This window comes from Symphalangus syndactylus, chromosome 5 (genome assembly GCF_028878055.3).
Source record: "Symphalangus syndactylus isolate Jambi chromosome 5, NHGRI_mSymSyn1-v2.1_pri, whole genome shotgun sequence".
Classification (NCBI taxonomy): Eukaryota; Metazoa; Chordata; class Mammalia; order Primates; family Hylobatidae; genus Symphalangus; species Symphalangus syndactylus.
In genome coordinates, this window is record NC_072427.2 from 118,282,173 (window position 1) to 118,301,937 (window position 19,765).

Genomic DNA, 19,765 nt, shown 5'->3' on the forward strand with positions numbered 1-19,765 from the left:
TCATCATCTTATTTATGGGATCCTTTTGTTAACACTAACCCTTTTGTTATTTCAAAGGGTTGCTTACATTTTGATTCTTCCTATTACTAGATAAGTGATTTTGCGTAAGTTAGTCCCCTCTATGCTTAAGTTTCATCATCTGCAGTTTGGGGATGATAATGGTACTGATATCATTAGAATAAATTTAGAATTAAACATTAAACTGTAAAAATGCTTAGATGTCTCCAGCTAATTCTCCATGGTTCCCTATATAATGATTATGATATTTATAACATATAAATACGTAGTTGTGTTAAAATCTTTCAGCAAGCATGACAAACCTTGAAAAATTCAAGATCAACTCTTTTTCCGCCTCTGTGATATGTGGTCAGGGTGGTAGAAAATTGAAATCTTCAGAGGTCTTTAAATTAGTATAATTATTGGTAAACATTCTTTGGCAGTACTTTTGTGCACTTAGAAAAGTATCTGAATTATTTCCATGTAATGTAATATTTTGGGAAATTGCAGAGAAACATACTTGATCTGTTTTAAAATTCAAAATGGTTATGATACACATGAGTAATAGTTTTTAAAATTACTTTTGAAATTTTACTTTATGTCTTTAGTGTCAGGTAGATTTTTATAACAGATCTGTGGGTTTTTTCACTACCTATTCTGCCCACTATGAACTGCAGGTCTGCAAAACTGATCACTTGTAGGAAATGAACCGTTCACCTAGATCCTAAGAATTCAAATTAAATCACTTTTTTTTTTTTTTTTTTTTTAACCTTTCAACAGCAAACGAACTGCAACTATATTGGAATACATGTGTCCTTCCATATAATATTATGTTGGGTTAGTTATGCTACTTTGGTTCCAAAAATCAGAGGCTCAAGTAACTACAAATAATTAAAAAGTAATTTTTGTAAGGACACTTTGGGTAATGGAGAAACAAGACTACACTCCATTACCACATTGTACTGGAACCCAAGAAAAGCTGAACTCTGTCTACTGGAGTCAAACAGTCCCTGGAGTCAGGCTTCAGGGACCCTCAGACAAGACAGACAAGATGCTCCTTCAGGGTTTAAGGCAGCGCTGAAGAGTGCGTTGAATGACCACAGATGGGGATCTTCATGCACAAAGTCCTCCAGTATGTGACTCTGCTATTCTTGTACCTGCTTTTCCTTCCAAGTATCCTTTCCCTCCACTCACTGTCAATTACCTTCTTCTCTCTCCATTCTATCTTCATTCCTGTTTATACTTCATTCTGACTTATTCTTAATTGTTGATCACCTACTACAGGTATCTCCAAATTCATAAACTTTCAGTGTCTATTCTCCCTGTCAGCTGATTCATTCTCGGGATTTCTTGGTACAGTTCCAGAGAGTGAACCTAGTTTCTCTTATTGTGCAAAATTTTTCTCATAAGGCTGCATCAGCAAGGGTGTGTAGGAGGAGTTTAATCATAAAATCACTTGTGACTGTGGCCGGCACAGTAGTTAACCACTTTAAGACTGATTAATTTCGTACACATCTCTTTTACAAATCAAATATTTGTGATTCTAGCCTTGCATGGTGCCTGGCATATATTAAGGGTTCAATACACATTTATTAAATTCAAATGAAACTGTTAATGAAAAATGATAAAAGTCCAATAGAGCAGAAAAGAAAATAATGAGATAAAATAGGTTAAAAGAAATAATTAAATATTTACCTTATCTCTCCTATATTTACTATATATATGGGTAACCAAGTAATTAACCCTAATTACTTTGCAAAGTAAGTTCTTCTTTGCAAAAAATTCTAATGAATAAATGTTGAAGAAATGATAACCTTATAAAACCACCATTTTGTCATCCCTAATGAAATAGCGAATTCTGAAGTGATCACAAATAAATGAAACCATTAGAGGAAAGGTTGATGAAGAAATAAGGCTGTCAGCACTAATCAATGTTAACATCACTGCAAGAAAATAACCAGATAATGTCCTACCTGATGTAACATAGTATGAAATACACACAGTGACTTGTGAAGTGTTCTTCAAAAAATGAATCTGTAATGTTCAACTATGGAGAGTATTGACTATGAAGGAACAGGTTAAATGGCACCAGAAGGAGGCAAATGGAATAACCCAGAAAGTGGCATATTCTAAAGGATAATGAACATAGCTTCTTTCAGAAGTCAATGGTATGAATAAAATAAAAGGGAGGTGGGACTTAACTAGTATGAAAGAGACTTGCAACACGTAATAACCATATGTAACGCTAATACCTTATTTGGATCCTGATTGAAACAAACCAATGTACAAAAAAAAAACTTCTTTAAAGAAAATCAGAAGCATTTGATTATGGAAGAGGGATTACACAATACCAGGGCCTTACCATTAATGTTATTAATTGTGATGTACAAAAGAAAGCCATGATTTTTAGAGATAAATACTGAACTAAGAAGGGATGAAATGATAAAATGTCTGAAGTTTGTTTAAGATAATTCAGCCAAAAGAAAAAGAAAGTGAAAACTCAAGAGTATAGATGAAGAAAACATCACAAAATTTTGATAATTGTTGAATTTGAATGATGGATATACAGGACTCTACTGCATAGTCTCTGTACTTTATAGTATGATAAACACTTTCATAACAATTTCTTAAATATAAAAGTAATTTAGGGAAGCCATAGTGTAAGCAAACAAATCAATAACTTTAATACTCTGAACAACATTATTTCCAAAACAGAAAGAACGAAGGGCAAATCCCTGATCAAAGTAGCTTAAACATAAACTTCCTCACTTCAGCAAATAAAATATACTATCTTTAAAAACAATGCAATTTGAAACTAATGTTCTGGCTCATCACATAACCCTGAGAGGGGAAAAACAGGCAAATTTTATCCTTGCAAATGGAAAAGACAATCTTTTAAAACGAGTCCATTTTCTACTCAATACATTGAGATACTTTCTGCTATCTACACTTAATGCAGACAGAAATGAATTGAGACTTCACTGTATGTATACTTTTGGAGAAAACTAAAAGAAATTACATATTATAGTACAATGCATGCAAAGAAATGAGATAACAGAATGGATGAAACATTTCTGCTTATGTTTTGGTCTGCATAACAAAAACAAAGTAATATGAAGTCACGATAGTTAAGTAAAATGGGTAAAATTTTCTGAATATTTAGAAATAATTAATATTTCTTACTTTTAGGCACATATAGCGAAACTTCTCTACATTATGTATTTAATTGATATCAACCTAAAGGACTTTCTTATCTATGTATACAATTGTCTGTTGCATACAAGGCTTGGAAGTCCCACAGATAAGCAAATACCTGTATATCAAAATATAAGTCACTGTGATCTTCTTTAAATGGATACTTCCTCCTATATTTCTTATCTCCAATAATGATGCACCTATAAATATGACATTTCCATGGTCTCTACTTTCTTCCTTAACACTCCACTCAATGCATTTAGTCATAAAGATCTTTTGATTTATTTCACACATCTAACCTTAACTCTCCATCATCTTATACAAGGCTTTCATATCTTATCACTGGATTACTGCTACAGCCATTTAACATTTATCTTCACTAACAGAAGAAAGACAATAATAAAGGAATGAGAAAAAAATTAATTTAAAACAAAAAACAAAACATTGAATAAAATCAAAAGCTGTTTCTTAAGACCAGTGAAATTTATAAATGTTCAGTCAGTTGGACAGAACAAAAGAGAGAAGACACAAAATATCAATATTAAGGATGAGACAGGAAAAATCAGTTCAGATTTAATAGACATAAAAAAGATAATAATAGACTGGCATAAACAACTACATGATGGAAAATTTCACCACTTAGATTAAATGGAAAATTTTCTTGAAGACACAAACTACAAAGACCTAAATTGAATAAATAGGTAAACTAAATAGCCCTCTATCTAATGAAGAAATAACATTTTTAGCTTAAAAACCTTCTATAATAAAACTCTAAGCCCAGATGATTTTTCCAGTAAATTCTACCAAAAACTCAGAAAAGAAAATGTCAAATTTTATAAAAACTCTTTTGGCAAATTACACAGGAGGAAATACTGTCTAACTCATTCTATAAAACCATCATTACATTGATATAAAAGACAGAAAAAGACACTATAAGAAAATAAAACCATAGAGCAATATCCTCATAAACACAAAAGCACAAATACTTAACAAAATTTTATTAATAAAATATAATATTATGTAGGAAAGATTATACATCAAGACCACGTGGAGATTGTCCCAGGAATGCAAGGTTGGTTTAAAGTTAAAAATTCCTTAGTATAATTCACCATACAGCTTGTTGAAAAGCAAAATTATGTGATTACCCTATTATGAGCAGAAAAGATATTTGACAAAATCCAACACCCTTTCATGATAAAAACTTTCAGAATAATAAGAACAGAACAGAACTTCCTCAACTTGATAAAGCATTATCCATGAAAAACATTTAGTTAACATGATATTCAATGGTAAAAATCTCTGTGCTTTCCCTATGAGATTAGGAATAAGGCAAGAATGTCTGCTCTTCGCTAATTTTAGTCAACATTGTACTGAAGATTTTAGCCAGAGCAATAAGGCAAGAAAAATAATAAAATACATCCAAATTGGAGAGAAATAAGTAAAACGATCTTTATTTTAGACAAGAATATAATTTATTTAAATAATCATAAGGAACCTACAAAAAAGTAAATTTAGAAAGGCTGAAGATATATATTTGTATATCTATGTACTATTAACAAAGAATGGGAATTTGGAATTAAAAATACCATTTAAGATAGTAATAAAAATACTTAGAAACCGATTAACAAAGAATATGTAACACCTTTTCACCAAAATAAGAAATTAAAAAAGACCTTAATGCATGTACATGCCGTGTTAATGGATTATAAAATTCAATATTGCTGTTTTCTTTTCTCCCCAATAGATTTATATATTTAATGCAATATCAATCAAAAGTCCAGCAGACATTTTACTTGTCGAATTGACAAACCGATACAAATTTAAATGGAATTGCAAAGGAGCTAGAAGAGCCAAACAATTTTCAAAAATATAAACAAAGTTGAGTAAATTTTACTATAATATTTCAAAATATGTTAGAAAACGATAGTGACCAAGACTTGCAGTACTGGTGTAATTACGGATATATAGATCAGTGGAACAGAATACAAAGAACTTCAGAATTAACCTCTTACATATACAGTCAATTGAGTTTTCACCAAGGTGCCAAAGCAATTCAATGAGGAAAGAATAATTTTCAACAAGTAGAGATAAAAATATAGATAACCATATGAAAACGATCCCAAAGAAAATTAAACTTGATTATCACACCAGTTAACAAGTAAAAATTAGCTTGAAATGAATTACAGACTTAAATGTAAGATGTCTAGAAGAAAATTGTGGTGTTGCAAGCTGACTGTGCAGATCGCAAAGATTTCTAAAATAGAATTTTTTAAAAGCTTAAACTATAAAAGAAACTGATCAATGAATTGGACTATTCCATCACAATTTTTTTAAAAATGCGCAAGAACTATGCTCTTCAGAAGGCACTAGTAAGATAATGGAAAAGAAAGTTACAAACTAGAAGCATATATTGCAACATTTATTTCTGATGACAGACTTTTATCTAGTATAGACCTTTACAACTCAACAATAATAAGATAAACATCCTAATTTGGAAATGGGAAAATGATTTGAACAGAAATTTCACCAAAGAAGATATATGAATTTCAAATATTCAGATAAAAATATGGTCAGTATCATTAGGATTCAGGAAAGTGCAAATTAATATCATAGTTAGATAATATATGCCTATTAGGATAGGTAAAATTAAAAGATTTATCAAACCAAGTGTTGGCATGGCACAGCCACTTTGGAAAGCAGTTTGGCAGTTTTAATATTAAGTACATATTTACCACATAACTCAATAGAAATAAAAGAGTATGTCTATACAAAAACTTGTAAACAAATATTCATAGCAACCTAATCTTGAAAAAATACAAATTTTAACAGATGAATGAATAAACATATTGTGGTATATATGTACAATGGAATACTACCCAAAAATAAAAAGAAACATACAATAACATGGGTGAAACTCAAAATAGTTGTAATGAATAAAAGTAGCCGGACAAAAGAATGGAGAGAATCTATGATTACATTTACACATAATGATAACGTTTCCAAACTAATTCATAGTATTTGAAAGCAGATGAGGGGCATTGCCTGGGGATGGTGGAGGAGTGGATGAATTACAAAAGTGGATGAATTATTGGGGTAATGGATATCTTCATTATTTTGAAAATAGTGATAATTTTGTGGCTAAATACATATGCCAGAAATATTCAAATTAGACTATTTAAATATGTGAAATTTTATTATATTCAATTATACCTCAATAAACCCGTTAGAAAGACAGAGAAAGAAAAACAGACAGAAACCTAGACCTAAATCTGAAAGTACTCTCCTTAATACTATTTAGTTTTAATGAAATATTGAAATTTCTAAAACATCTAAAATTCGTTATAAATAATTTTAAAAATTGAGAAAATATTACTCAAATAAATACTGTAGTTCATGAATAAATCAACAACATGGGAATAGACAGAACAAACACTGACTACATGTATAAATTTACTTTATTAATTCATTCAACAAATATGTATGCCTGAATATACATTAGTCAACAAAATACAAGTCTTTTCCCTCATGCTTATATTCTACTGTCACTGTAAACTTGTTATCAAATTTGAGTAAGCAGAAGCCTACAATGATTTCTCAAACTCATGATAACAATAAGAACTTCACTAAATGATCTGAATCAATAATCATGGATTACATTGAAAGAGATTTTTAAATGTCCTATGTTTTAAAATCATTAAATTCACTTGCCTTTGCCTCTAAAACAAAACCCAAGCTACTTTTATCATGTCCTTCACATATTGATCTGTGCCTTCATTGTTACTGACCATAAGACACAATAACAGGGATCGTTTATTAATATTGCAGACTTCCGTGTCAATTTCAGGTTTTCTGACTCCATAGATTTGGGATGGGGCTCAAGATCTGCAAATCCAGCTAGTAGTCCATGTGATCCTTATCCTAGTGGTCTGGATTTTTTACTTTGTGAAATTCTGCATTAGTTTAAGTAACCAAGGAGATGATTAATGAAGCATAAATGTGACGATACAGTATTCAAACAAAGAAACAGATATAAATGAAAATCTCACCACATTATACAAATGCAACATTGGCCACCAGGACGCCATCTTAGTCTCCGGATGAGTTCACTTAAGGCATTTATCAAATTAAGTGAGAAACTAAATTGAATGATCTTCAGTATGTGAAAAAAAGTTTTACAGCATCCTTAAAATCTGACCAAACACAATAATAATAAATGGATTCCAAATAGAGGAAGGCATTCGTTTTTTTCAGGGACAAGTTTTCAAAGGAAAAAAGTGGACTTAAACTCTGACATTAAAAACAAAATTAAAAAAACAAAAACAATTTTCTCCTTTGCACATGTCATTGCTAATTTTTACACTTGGTAGGCTTAATTTAGTTCATAATTTTAAATCTATTTTTGCCATAAATAAATGTATTTATTCCTGCTTCTTTACTACAGTTACATAAAGTCAACTAAAATCTTTGTATATATTTTGTGGTACATGATTAAAAATAAATCATGGATACTTTAATTTCTTCCATGATTTTATAATGTATTTTTACTGGTCAAATCCTGATTTAAGATAACTTGGTAAACATAAGAAATTTCTTTGATTATTAAAACCAAAGTTTCTTCATAGAACTGAATTTGTGTTTCTCAGTAGATGTTTGTTTTCATCCAGTATCCATTTGTAAAATGGCCTATCCCAGTCCAAGGACACAGTTTTGAAACAAGTTGTTGGTCTCCCAATCTTTCAGAAACCTACTCTGTCCTCAAGAAAGGTTCAAAGAGTAAATAAGAAAACAGCTCTATTCCACAAAGCTGCCAGAGACCTGAGAAGTACTTCCCAGGACCCGTGATGAGACGACGACATGTTATAGCTTAAGAGAAGATCTTCTAGTCCTAACAGAAGAGAATAAAAGATCAAAGTCTGTACAGAGATTAGGAAACACAAAGGCCATCAGGAAGAAAAGGCGGATATAAGAATTAGGTGTGGGGGAAAAGGGAGAAGAAAGTGAAAGGGCAAACTTGATGTTATCATGATTGTATACCAAAAATAGGACCACTGTCTCCACAATTAGGAGGAATTGGGGGACTGTTGAAAATGGGTGGTTAATAGTAAGCAGAAAAGGATGAAGACTGAAATACTTAAATGTATTTCTTCTTTAATTGGAATTTTAATTGGACTCCACATAAACAATGACCCTAACGGTCTTGACCAGTATAGAGGATAAGAATACAGTCATTTATCCATACTAAGTCTAAGCCTACTTCACTGTTCTACTTCATTGTTTGTCTATTCCTGCTATCTTTGCTACCCATAACATTTCAGGTCTAACTAATATTGTCAAGACAATCCTCCTCATTAACCAGATTGCAAGTGCCTAGCTGGTAGTCTGATGTTATTTTTGCTTTTATGGTCTTTAATATGTGGGTGTAAAATAAAATCTAAATATGCAATATTAAAGTTGGATTGGATCTTGGAAATCATCTAATAATTACACCTTTATTTTAGTTGGGAGGAAATTGAGACCCAGAGAAATTAGATAATTTGCCTAAGGTCACACAGCTAGTTGTATTTTGATAAAATGAGGATTTTTACGGTCTCTTCTAGAACAGTCACGAATTTTAATTCATCTGCCTTTTCTTAGAGGCATGAACTTTAGATTATAATTTGTGAAAATTGACTTTTTGTTAAATATTTTATTAAATTTGTTAAATCAATATGAACAGCTATTTTGAAAGCAGGTTTTTTGCCAAATCTTTATTATTAAAAAGGCACAATGCAATATGTTTAACACTAGCTCTTCAAAATTATTTTTAGTTTTGGGGGAGGGTACATTTTTTTTTTGAGACAGTGGTATAGTTATGAAAGGATCTGGAGGAAAAGTTTTACATTACATAAAAATCAAATCTTGGAAAATATTTTTCTCCATATCCAAAGAATCACACTCCATGGAGCTCAAACTAAAAATTCATAATATCATTTAATTGATATTTACTGATAAAAGTTGAAAAATACTATTTTCTATAGCTTAATTATGGAAAAGTTTATTATTGTCGTCAGAGTATGTTGCGCTTAAAATATGTATTATTTGAACTTTGGTGGAATAAAATCCATTCATTTCCAAAACATTGTACTTACTGATTCAGGACAGGTGTGTAGGCAGTTTTATCCTCATCAATAATAGTGACCATCAGTGTAATAAGTTGGGGCCAAAAATCCAAATTCTTGGTGGTTGGTCCCTGATCTTCACGAGGAATGTCCTGTTTCTTACTCTGCTCACAGGTTCACGCAACATGCAAAAGAAAAGGTTAAATGGGATGACTTTAGTTAGATGTCACTCTCAAATAGAAGATCAAAGAAAAATGATTATGGAAATGAAACTTAGATTACGGGAGTCAAAGCTGTTAAACTCAAGTTTCTTTTCTTCATTGAATGACATCCCATAGAATAAACTCACAGTGGCCAGGCTTGTATTTCTAATCACTTTTTAAATTTTGGTTTAACTTCCATTGCTTTGTTGTTGTTGTTCTGGATTAGAGGTTTTTCCTCCCTCTGATGATTACAGTTCATGACCTTAAGAATTATTATTATTAGAAATTATGCCTTTAATGTGGCTTCTTCCAAGGATGAAGATTGAATTTTGTGTGTGCAAAGGTGTGTGTGTGTGCGTGTGTGTGTGCATAAAATTTATCTTGTCTAAATATTTTGCTCAAAGTTACATCAGTAGTAAGTATGCAGAACTGACAGCTGCCTGTCAGTGCTGTTACTCAAACTCAGAACTGTTAAATCCCACAATATATATGCAATATTAATTGACTTAAACTCTCCCTTCTTACACACAAATTTCTCTAGGTAACTAAAATTTTGTAAGTTTGTCTTTTTCTCTTTTTTTCCTTTTTTTTAAAATATCTTTGAATCTTTCTCAATTTACCATTCTGCCCAAAGTCTTCAACTCTCAGTCTAGAAAGCAGAATGTGACATAGGATGATCTAGATTTACTTTGGGGTTAACAAAGTACAATAACAATCTTGAATGTTTCACATATAAATTTCATACTCAACATAAGCAATTCTTTACAACATATAGATAAGTTATTCTGGCCATTTATTTTGGTGGGTGTTCCTCTTAGAGCACTTCTTTTACATTTACTTGTTAAAATTGGGTAAAAATATAGGCAGAGATGTATTTTCACTTAAGTATATGAAAATTTTTGCTAAACCCTTTACAAGCTTATAGGTGCAGGATATTTGAAAACATCAACTTATGGCTCCGGAAACTCAAAGACTCTGATATAAAATGGGTATTAGATTTTATCTGGCCCAAACTATTGCCATATCCAATTGCCATGTCTTCTGCTGTGACCAGATCAGCCACCCTCTCGGCTGAATGGTTGTATGTGCATATGTTCCAGTGAAAATCATGATATGTAACCATATTTTGTTGAGTTGGCATTTAATTATTCTCCCTTAACTTAAAAGACAGCCCTATAGTGAACTCACTTAGCACTAGACACCTCTATTCTTAGACTATAATGTACTTTTAAGAGCATGTATTTCCCTAGGGTGCATCCAAGAGCCTTTGATTTATATTTATGTTTGAAATGCAACAGATGTTAAAACTTGCAGAACTAAATTAAAATGGTAAAAAAAAAAAAAAAAATTAGTGGCTGACACAAAATACTTCAAATATCCAGAATGAATGATAAGCAATCTCCAAAGTATGGATTAAGAGGTATGTATATATGATCCCTGAGAACAACTTGAAAGTTCTTGGCAAGCTTCTTCTTTCAATTCCTGGGTTATATTAGTGAATCTTTAGGAAGTAATGGGCCGTAATGCAGGCTTACAAATATCAAGATTTGCTGCCTTTTAAGTTAGAAATTTTATTAAAATTTATTTTTACTTTGTGAACAGGATTTTGTTATCACTACTATAATGTAATTATTTGTGCATTATATTAAGCTCAATAGATTTCTAAAGGATTTAGAAATCCAGGTAACCTGGTGAGTTGTGAAGGCTACAAATAAAACTACTTCTAATGGCCACAGTGGGGAGATATTTGTATTAGAACACTATCATTAATTATCATCATATGAACATAGCCAAACTATATGTCTTATATATTTTAAGTAATGTGATTAAATGAAAGAAAACTATTATACATGATATGTGTAACATCACAGCCACTTCTCATCATTTTGCAAAGAGTGACATGGAAAGGAGGAGAGACAGAAGTAGTTGAAATATGCATTCATTCCCAAGCCCCTTACCTGTTGCAAACTGTACTTCCATCACTCTTTTTTATGACACTAGAAGATTACTGATGATGCTATTTTTCACATCATATAACGTTTGTTGCATTAGAATAAATCAAACTGGATGTTGAATCATTAAGTTTTTATACAGCACACAATACTATTATAAACCAGGCTTTCCTTACTTTAATAGCATATTGTAATAGACTGAATGCTTAAAGGATGAGGTCTCATCTGGTGTATTATAATATTTACTCAATTTCTTAAGAATTAAGTTTCTCTATGTAAAACTTTTTAATATACCCTAGAAATCTAATAGGGTATTTAACCTTATGATTGGAAAAATTAAGGTTATAGTAGTAGAAATTAAGAAAAGCTTATAATAAGTATATTCATATTGACGGAAACATTACTATGAATAATGTTATGAAATAACATTTGTTATATCAAGAAAATATGGTAATTGTAAATCATTTAATAGCAAATAAAAATACATTTATTAAAATATGACCCAGTAAATCAATCATAATTATAGTGATTATTATAATAGTGACTAAAATTATTTTGTTAATAGATTATTGAAGAAATAGACTTTACAGAAAATCTGTAAGGGTATAATGGGGAGGTAATTTTTTGAAAGTGGAAAGTTGCCAGGTTATAGGATTATCTGAAGAAAGTTCCAATGGTCATGTTTACAAAGTCATTTCATTACAGAAAAGCATATACAGAAAAGTTTTTACAGACAAGCTGATGGGATGTATATTACACTTTCATGATATCACATAAGAAAATATAAGTATATTCCATCAAGAAGAGATCAATATATAGAAAGAGCCATTACATGCAAAAGAAAGTATTGAAATAACAAATGATATCTTCAACTTAGTGGAAACTATACAATACTTTTAATACTGTTATAAAATATTTCTGTGGCATTCAATGTATTCATTCAATAAACATGTAATTGTGAAACGCTGCTTCTAAGGAGTTGACAAGACTAGGGTTGGGAGGAGACATGCGGTAGAAAAATGCAAAGACGGGCCGGACACAGTGGCTCATGCCTGTAATCCCAGCACTTTGGGAGGCTGACGTAGGTGGATCACCTGAAGTCAGGAGTTGGAGACCAGCCTGGCCAACATAGTGAAACTCCATCTCTACTAAAAATGCAGAAACTAGCTGGACATGATGGCACATGCCTGTAGTCCTGGCTGCTTGGGAGGCTGAGGCAGGAGAATTGCTTGAACCTGAGAGGTGGCGGTTGTAGTGAGCCAAGATTGTGCCACTGCACTCCAGCCTGAACAACAGATCGAGATTCCATCACAGAAAAAAAAAAATGCAAAGACAGGCTGTGTAAACACAAAAACACATGACAGATGCCTACTATATTTGAATAATTACTAGTAAAATGGGCTATAACAGCTTTTGAAGAAGTGTGCTTCTCTAACGTTTGTTCTACTGTATGTTAGTATTACGTACTTACACCCACAAGGGCCAATGCTCAACTAACTTAAAAATTTTTGCTTAAACAAAGTTAAATACGTTATTTTCAGATTTCCTGAAGCCTTTAATATGCTAATGTGCATGGTGATTCTCCAAGATTGTGGTTCTCCAACTTAGTGTATATCAGCCTCGCTGGGAAAGCTCACAAACACAGGTCCTGGGACCCATGGTTCCTGATTCAGTAGGTCTAGGGTAAAGCTTGAAAATGTGTATTGAGAGTGACCTTTCAAGTAATGCTGGTGCTTCTGCTCCAGGAACCAATTTGAGAACCACTTCTCTAAGAGGTAATACTAAAGCATTAGTTTCTCAAATGGATTTGAACTTGGTAAAGCCCTCCATTCCCGTCCTGTTCCCCCACCTCATCGTGCCAGATTTTTCACAGGATAAGTGTTCTTCCGAACATACTTTGGGAAATAAAAGACTAGAGAGATAAATGCAGGGGTCAAATCATGAAAAGTTTTGTGTGTCATGTCAAGGAGTTTGCATCTAAACCAAACCTGATAAGGACAATTAAAAGATTTTAAACATAGAAGTACTTGTGTTCCAAATGACTTGGCAGTTTACTTATTAACTTAAAGAGTTAATAAGTAACTCTTATTACTTATTTACTATAAGTAAAATTGTTGGAACTTATTGACTAATGGGTGAGAAAGAAAAGAGAAAAGGAGGAATCTAGAAGGTAATTAGGTAGACCTGTCTGAAGTTTCAAAAGCATTCTGAATGTGTTGATGTAGATTAAAAAAATTCCGGTATATATGTGGCAGCTGAAATTATGGAGTAAATAAGATTACTCAAAAAGAGAGAGATAAATGTGACCACAGACAAAACCTTAGAGAAAAAGTCTAAAAAACGATAAGAATAAAATTTTATGAGACATAGGCAAAGGAGAGAGGCCCCCGCTGAAATGGAAGAGAATGAGATCCAGCGTCTATGTGGACTAATTAGCTTCAAGCATAAATAAGAATGTGACTTACTTTGAGTAAGATGATAAAAAAATATTGCAGATAAGCCTTGTTGGTGGTGAGAAAAATTAGCTAGGAATTTCCTTGTTGAGAGAAGAGGTGGTGCACAGTGTACTGGTGTAGTAGTAAAAGTTTGAAATTGCACCTGTGAGGAATGAGAGACAGCCTCGAGTTGGACCCACAGTGGCATTGCCAGGCAGTGTGGGGTGGCTCTCTGAACTTGTAGTGACACTATGCTGGACCATTATGAGTTTTCTCCAATATTGAATGTAGAAGCCTAAAAGCCAAAATGTTGGATGTGCTTCTGGAGTATACAGTAAAAACAGTAAAGGAGAATGAGATTTAAATAACTGATGAGAATTACTGAAGTGCTAGAACAAACACATATTTTGGACTGGAGGAAGGAAGGAAGAAAAGGAAGGGAAGGTGAAGAAACAGATCTAGAGGAAACAAGGAGTGAAAAAGGCAGGATAGGAAATTGAGGTCAGTAGGATATGTGTGTTTCGTCATTCAGCTCATGGGAATGGGAATCCAGAATGGAGATTAGGTGAAGGGCTCTACAAATGAGGAGGTCTAGGAGAAGCCAAAGGGACTGTGGTATTTCTGAACAGAACTTAAAAGAATTTGTGTGCTTGTGTGTGTGTGTGTGTGTGTGTGTGTGTGTGTGTATAAGTGCTTTGCAATGTGCATAGCAAGGTAGCTGTAGTCATGGCAGCTAAGCAATGATTAAAGATCTTAGCAACAAGGTTTGCTGATGCCAAGAATTTGAATAATCAGGACAGGGTAGATATAAAGAAACAAAAAAGAAAACAAGATAGATGTAAGGCAGAATATTTTGAAAGAGGTAAGCTTTAAAATGTGATAAATATGTGGCAAGATAAAATAATATTAAAACATTAACTAGACAGCTTTCATATGATGTGTTTGCAACTTCTTCTGATTACAAATTGATTGTTTACCTATTCATAATTCTGAGATAAGGAAATCTTAGCTATAGAAGTTCACAGGTTAGAAGAACGGGCCCTCTCTCATTAGTTTTGAGGTAGGAGATCAGCAGGACTTGTCCTCCAAATCAGTAGGGTTATGATCCCACTGATCAAAACAGGATGCAGTAAAGAAACCAGCTAAAATCAAAATGGGAACGAAAGCAACCTCTAGTTGCCCTCACTGCTAATTATACACTAATTATAATGTATTAACATGCTAAAGGACACTCCCAGTAGCACCATGACAGTTTACAAATGCCATGGCAATGCCTGGAAGTTACCTTACATGGTTTAAAGGAGAGAAACCCTCAGTTCCAGGAACTCCACATCCCTTTTCTAGAAAATGATTTACCATATAATTAAGGAGTAGCTATAAATCTAGCTAACTGGTGCTAGATCCACAAGTGCTACTCTGCCTGTGGGGGAGCCCCGCTTTGTCCCGGAGCAGCCATTCTCCTGTACTCTGTTGCTCTAATAAACTTGCTTTGCTTTCACTTTACTTTGTTGGCTTATTTTTGAATTATTTCCTGCATAATGCCAAGAACACTCCTTGGCTGGGCCCCAATATTGGGGTTCACCCGCATCAGTTTAGAAGTAGAACCTAAAGTTTCAGATACCCAGGGGATCAAGGATCCTTGTGAAGAGCAATGTGGACAGTGTATCAGCTAGGAAAATAGAGGGCAATTATTCTACTCTACATTTAGACAGGATTGAGAAAGAGAATTTCTCTAAGTCCTCTTCCCCTAGCTCCAGGTAAACTATTGGGACATTCCTGACATCAGTGGAGCCACATGCCCCTCTTCTCTCTTCCAGATACTGCTGCCTTCACCTTACCACCTAATGCTACCTCCACTACTTCCAAAAGCAGCAACAGAGGCATATTTTCAACTCATTACAATTCAATTCTCATTAAAAAAACTGTTAGCCATGAAGACTGAACATACAAATGAATAATGTCTAGACCATATCTGATAGAACTCTGGCCCACAATCTCTGCATCAACAATTCCAGGAGGCCAAACCACAACCTTTGCAGCAACTGACCTGGAATGGTAAGGATTTGGCCAATGGCTGCCAGCTTCCTTATATTTTGCCCTAATTTTTAACTGAAAACCCAAAAGAGAAAGCCAAATATACTCCCTAAACAAATCACACAGGATGTGTCACTTCCATTTAGCTGACTCCTAGCTTTCCCATGCTAACATGCTCCAAACACATCACACCTGAGGCCTTCCATGTTTTTTATTATAAGGCTTTTCCACTTCCCTGACTGACTTTGAATCTCTGCCAAGTGCTAGTGATGGTAGCTGACTTTCTTGCTATAGCAAAGTCTGAATAAATAAACTGTCTATTCTCACTTGGATGTTCTTCATTTATTTCCAAATATTAAAGTCAAATACCATCATCGTCATTTTAGAGATAAGTAAACTGAGGGTTATCTTAATTTCCACATCCTCTTAACTGCAAATAACACAAGTTAGTAGCCTCGGTTTTTTTTTTTCCCTTTAGCCTCAATGCCAAGACCTGGTCGAGTTTATAGATACAGATGGCAACCATCACCTCACATTAATAATACGGAGCTAATTTTTATTTTGTGTTATATATCTTGAATGAGAAGAAAAGCTTTCAGAGAACAAAACGATTGATACCTTTGTTAAATCCCTTTGCACTTCCTGAGTTCTCAAATGTCACAACTCCTGAGCACTCATTTGCCGTTTGAGAATTATAGGCACAATCAAGGTCTGGCTGCAAGTTAATTTCCATTTGATTTCCCCCCAGTTTTAGAGCATTCTTTTTTCTCCTTTTATTGATATATAATAATTTACAAATTTATGGGGTACATGTGAGTGTTCTTTGCATGCATAGAACATATAATGATTAAGCCAGCATATCTGGGATATTTATCACCTTGAATGATTATCATTTCAAGTCCTGTCCTCCAGTTACTTTGAAATGTGCATAATATTATTGCTAAGTATAGTAACCCTAGTCTGCTATCAAACATTATAACTTGTTTCTTGTATCTAACTATATTTTTATATCCATAACCAACCCTGCTTCATCCTGCTCCCCTCCAACCCTCGCCACAACCCACCCTTCCCAGTCTCTGGTATCTATCATTCTATTCTCTATTTCCATATCAAGTTTATTAGCTCCCACATGTAAACGAGAATATGTGGTATTTGTCTTTCTGTGCCTGGCTTATTGTACTTAATGTAATGACCTCCAGTTCCACCCATGTGACTGAAAATGACATGATTTCATTATTTTTATGGTCAAGTAGTATTCTATTATGAATATATACCACACTCTCTTTATCTGTTGTTCCCTTGATGAACACTTAGGTTGATTTCATATCTTTCCATAGTACCGAAGGACTTCCAGTACTATGTTGAATAGAAGTGGTGAAAGTGGGCATCGTTCACCATGGGCACTTAGGTTGATTCCATATCTTTCCACTATTCTTCGTGAATAATGCTGCAATAAACACATGAGTACATGTTTCCCAGTAGTGGGATTGCTATATTCTATGGTAGTTCTGTTTTCCATAGCAGTTGTACTAATTTATACTCTCACCAACAGTGTGTAATAGTTCCCTTTTCCTCATATCCTTGCCAGTATCTGACATTTTTTGTCTTTTAAAAATTATAGCCATTCTAACTGCAGTAAAATGATATCTCATTGTGGTTTTGATTTGCATTTCCCTGATGATTAGCGATATTCAGCATTTTTTATACACCTGTTAGACATCTGTGTATCTTCTTTTGGGAAATACCTATTCGTATCCTTTGCCCACTTATTAATAGAATTATTATTTTTTACTATTGAGATGCTTGAGTTCCCTGTATATTCCAGATATTAGTGCCCTGTAGGATGAATAATTTGCAAATATTTTCTTTAATTCAAGAGGATGCCTCTTCACTCTGTTGAGTGTTCCTTTGTTGTGCAGAAGCTTTTAACTTTACTATGGTCTCAATAGTCTGTTTTGGTTTTTGTTGCCTATGCTTTTGAGCTCTTAGCCATAAAATCTTTCCCTAGAAAGATTTTCTGAAGACCAATGTCCTGAAGAATTTTCCCTCTGTTTTCTTCTAGTAGTTTTATAATTTCAGGTTTAACATGTAAGTCTTTAACCCATATTGAGTTGCCTTTTGTATATGGTAGAGACAGGGGTCCAGTTTCATTCTTTTGCATATAGTTATAGATTTTCTTCAGCACCATTTAATGAAGAGAGTGTGCTTTCCCCAATGTATGTTCCTGGAATCTATGTTGAAGATGAGTTGGCTGTAAATATGTGGATTTATTTCTGGGTCCTCTATTCAGTTTCATTGGTCTGTGTTTACTTTCATACAAATGCCATGCTGTCATGGTTACAATAGCTTTGTAATATGTTTTGAAGTCAGATAGCATGATGCCTCCAGGTTTGTTCTTAATGCTCAGGTTGCTTTGGATATTTCAGCGCTTTACTTGCTCCACATGAATTTTAGAATTGTGTGTTATATTTCTGTAAAAAGTGGCACTGGTATTTTGATAGGAATTACATTGAATCCATAGATTGCTTTGGGTAGTATGGTCATCTCAATAATATTAATTCTTCTGATTCATGAACAAGTAATGTCTTTCCATTTGTTTGTGTCTTCTTCAATTCCTTTCATCAGTGTTTTGCAGTTTTCCTTGTAGAGGTCTTTCTCTTCCTTGATTAAATTTATTCCTAGGTATTTTTATGTAGCTATTGAAAATGAGACTGCCTTAATTTCTTTTTTGGCTATGCCATTATTAGCGGACAGAAATGCTACTGATTTTTGTATGTTGATTTTGTATCCTTCAACATTACTGACTTTGTTTATAAGTTCTAAGAATTTTCTGGTAGAGTCTTTTGGATTATCTGGACCTAAGATTGTGTCATTTACAAAAAGGGACAGTTTGACTCTCTTCTAATTTTGGTGACTTTTATTTATTTTCCTTGCCTGATTTCTCAGGCAAAAAATTCCAGCACCATGTTGCATAGGAGTGGTGAAAGTGGGCATTTTTCACCATTTGTTTCATTTCTTAGAGAAAATGCTTTCAAATCTCCCCCTTCAGTATGATTTTAGTGTGGGTTTATCATATATGGTATTTATTATTTTGAGGTATGATATTTCTATGCCTAGTTTGCTCAGAGTGGTTATAAAAGAACGATATTTTTCTGCATCTATTGTGATAATCCTATGGGTTTTGTCTTTCCTTCTGCTGACATGATAGATCGCATTTATTGACCTGAATATGTTGAACTATGCTACCATCCTTGGGATAAATCTCACTTGATCATGATGTATTATCTTTTTAATGTGTTGTTGCATTCAGTTTGTTAGTATTTTGTAAGGATTTTTGCATCTATATTTATCAGAGATATTGGTCTATAGCTTTTTTGTGTGTATCTGTCTGGTTTGAGTATTAGGAAAATGCTAGCCTAATAGAATGAGTAGGGAGAATTCTCTATTCGATTTTTGGAAAAGTTTAAGAAAAAGTGGTATTCATTCTTCTTTATATGTTTGGTAGAATTCTGCATTGAATCCATCCTGTCCTGAGCTTTTATTTGTTCATAGAATTTCTATTACTGATTCAATGTTGCTCCTCATTATTGGCTTGTTTAGATTTCCTGTTTCTTCCTCATTGAATCTTGGTAAGTTGTATGCTTCCAAGAATCTATTCATTTCCTCTAGGTTTTTCAGTTGGTTAGTGTATAGTTGTTAATAATAATCTCTGGTGATCTTTTGTATTTCATAATATCAGTCGTAATGTCTCCTTTTTCATTTCTGAGGTCGTCTGTTTTGAGCTTCTTGCTTTTTTTCTTCGGTAGTCTAGTTATCAGTTTATCAAATGTTTAAATCTCTTTGAATAACCA

At 33.3% G+C, this 19,765-nt stretch overlaps 1 protein-coding gene across 2 annotated transcripts in view; it reads right to left on the reverse strand.

Moving 5' to 3' along the window:
• Positions 1-19,765, reverse strand: part of UNC13C (unc-13 homolog C) — a 663,443-nt gene that overhangs the window by 236,937 nt on the left and 406,741 nt on the right. For both annotated transcript variants that reach the window (XM_055279200.2, XM_055279199.2), the window contains one exon: positions 9,321-9,454. In XM_055279200.2, the coding sequence (XP_055135175.2) occupies positions 9,321-9,454 (134 nt within the window). The remainder of the gene's footprint in view (positions 1-9,320; positions 9,455-19,765) is intronic.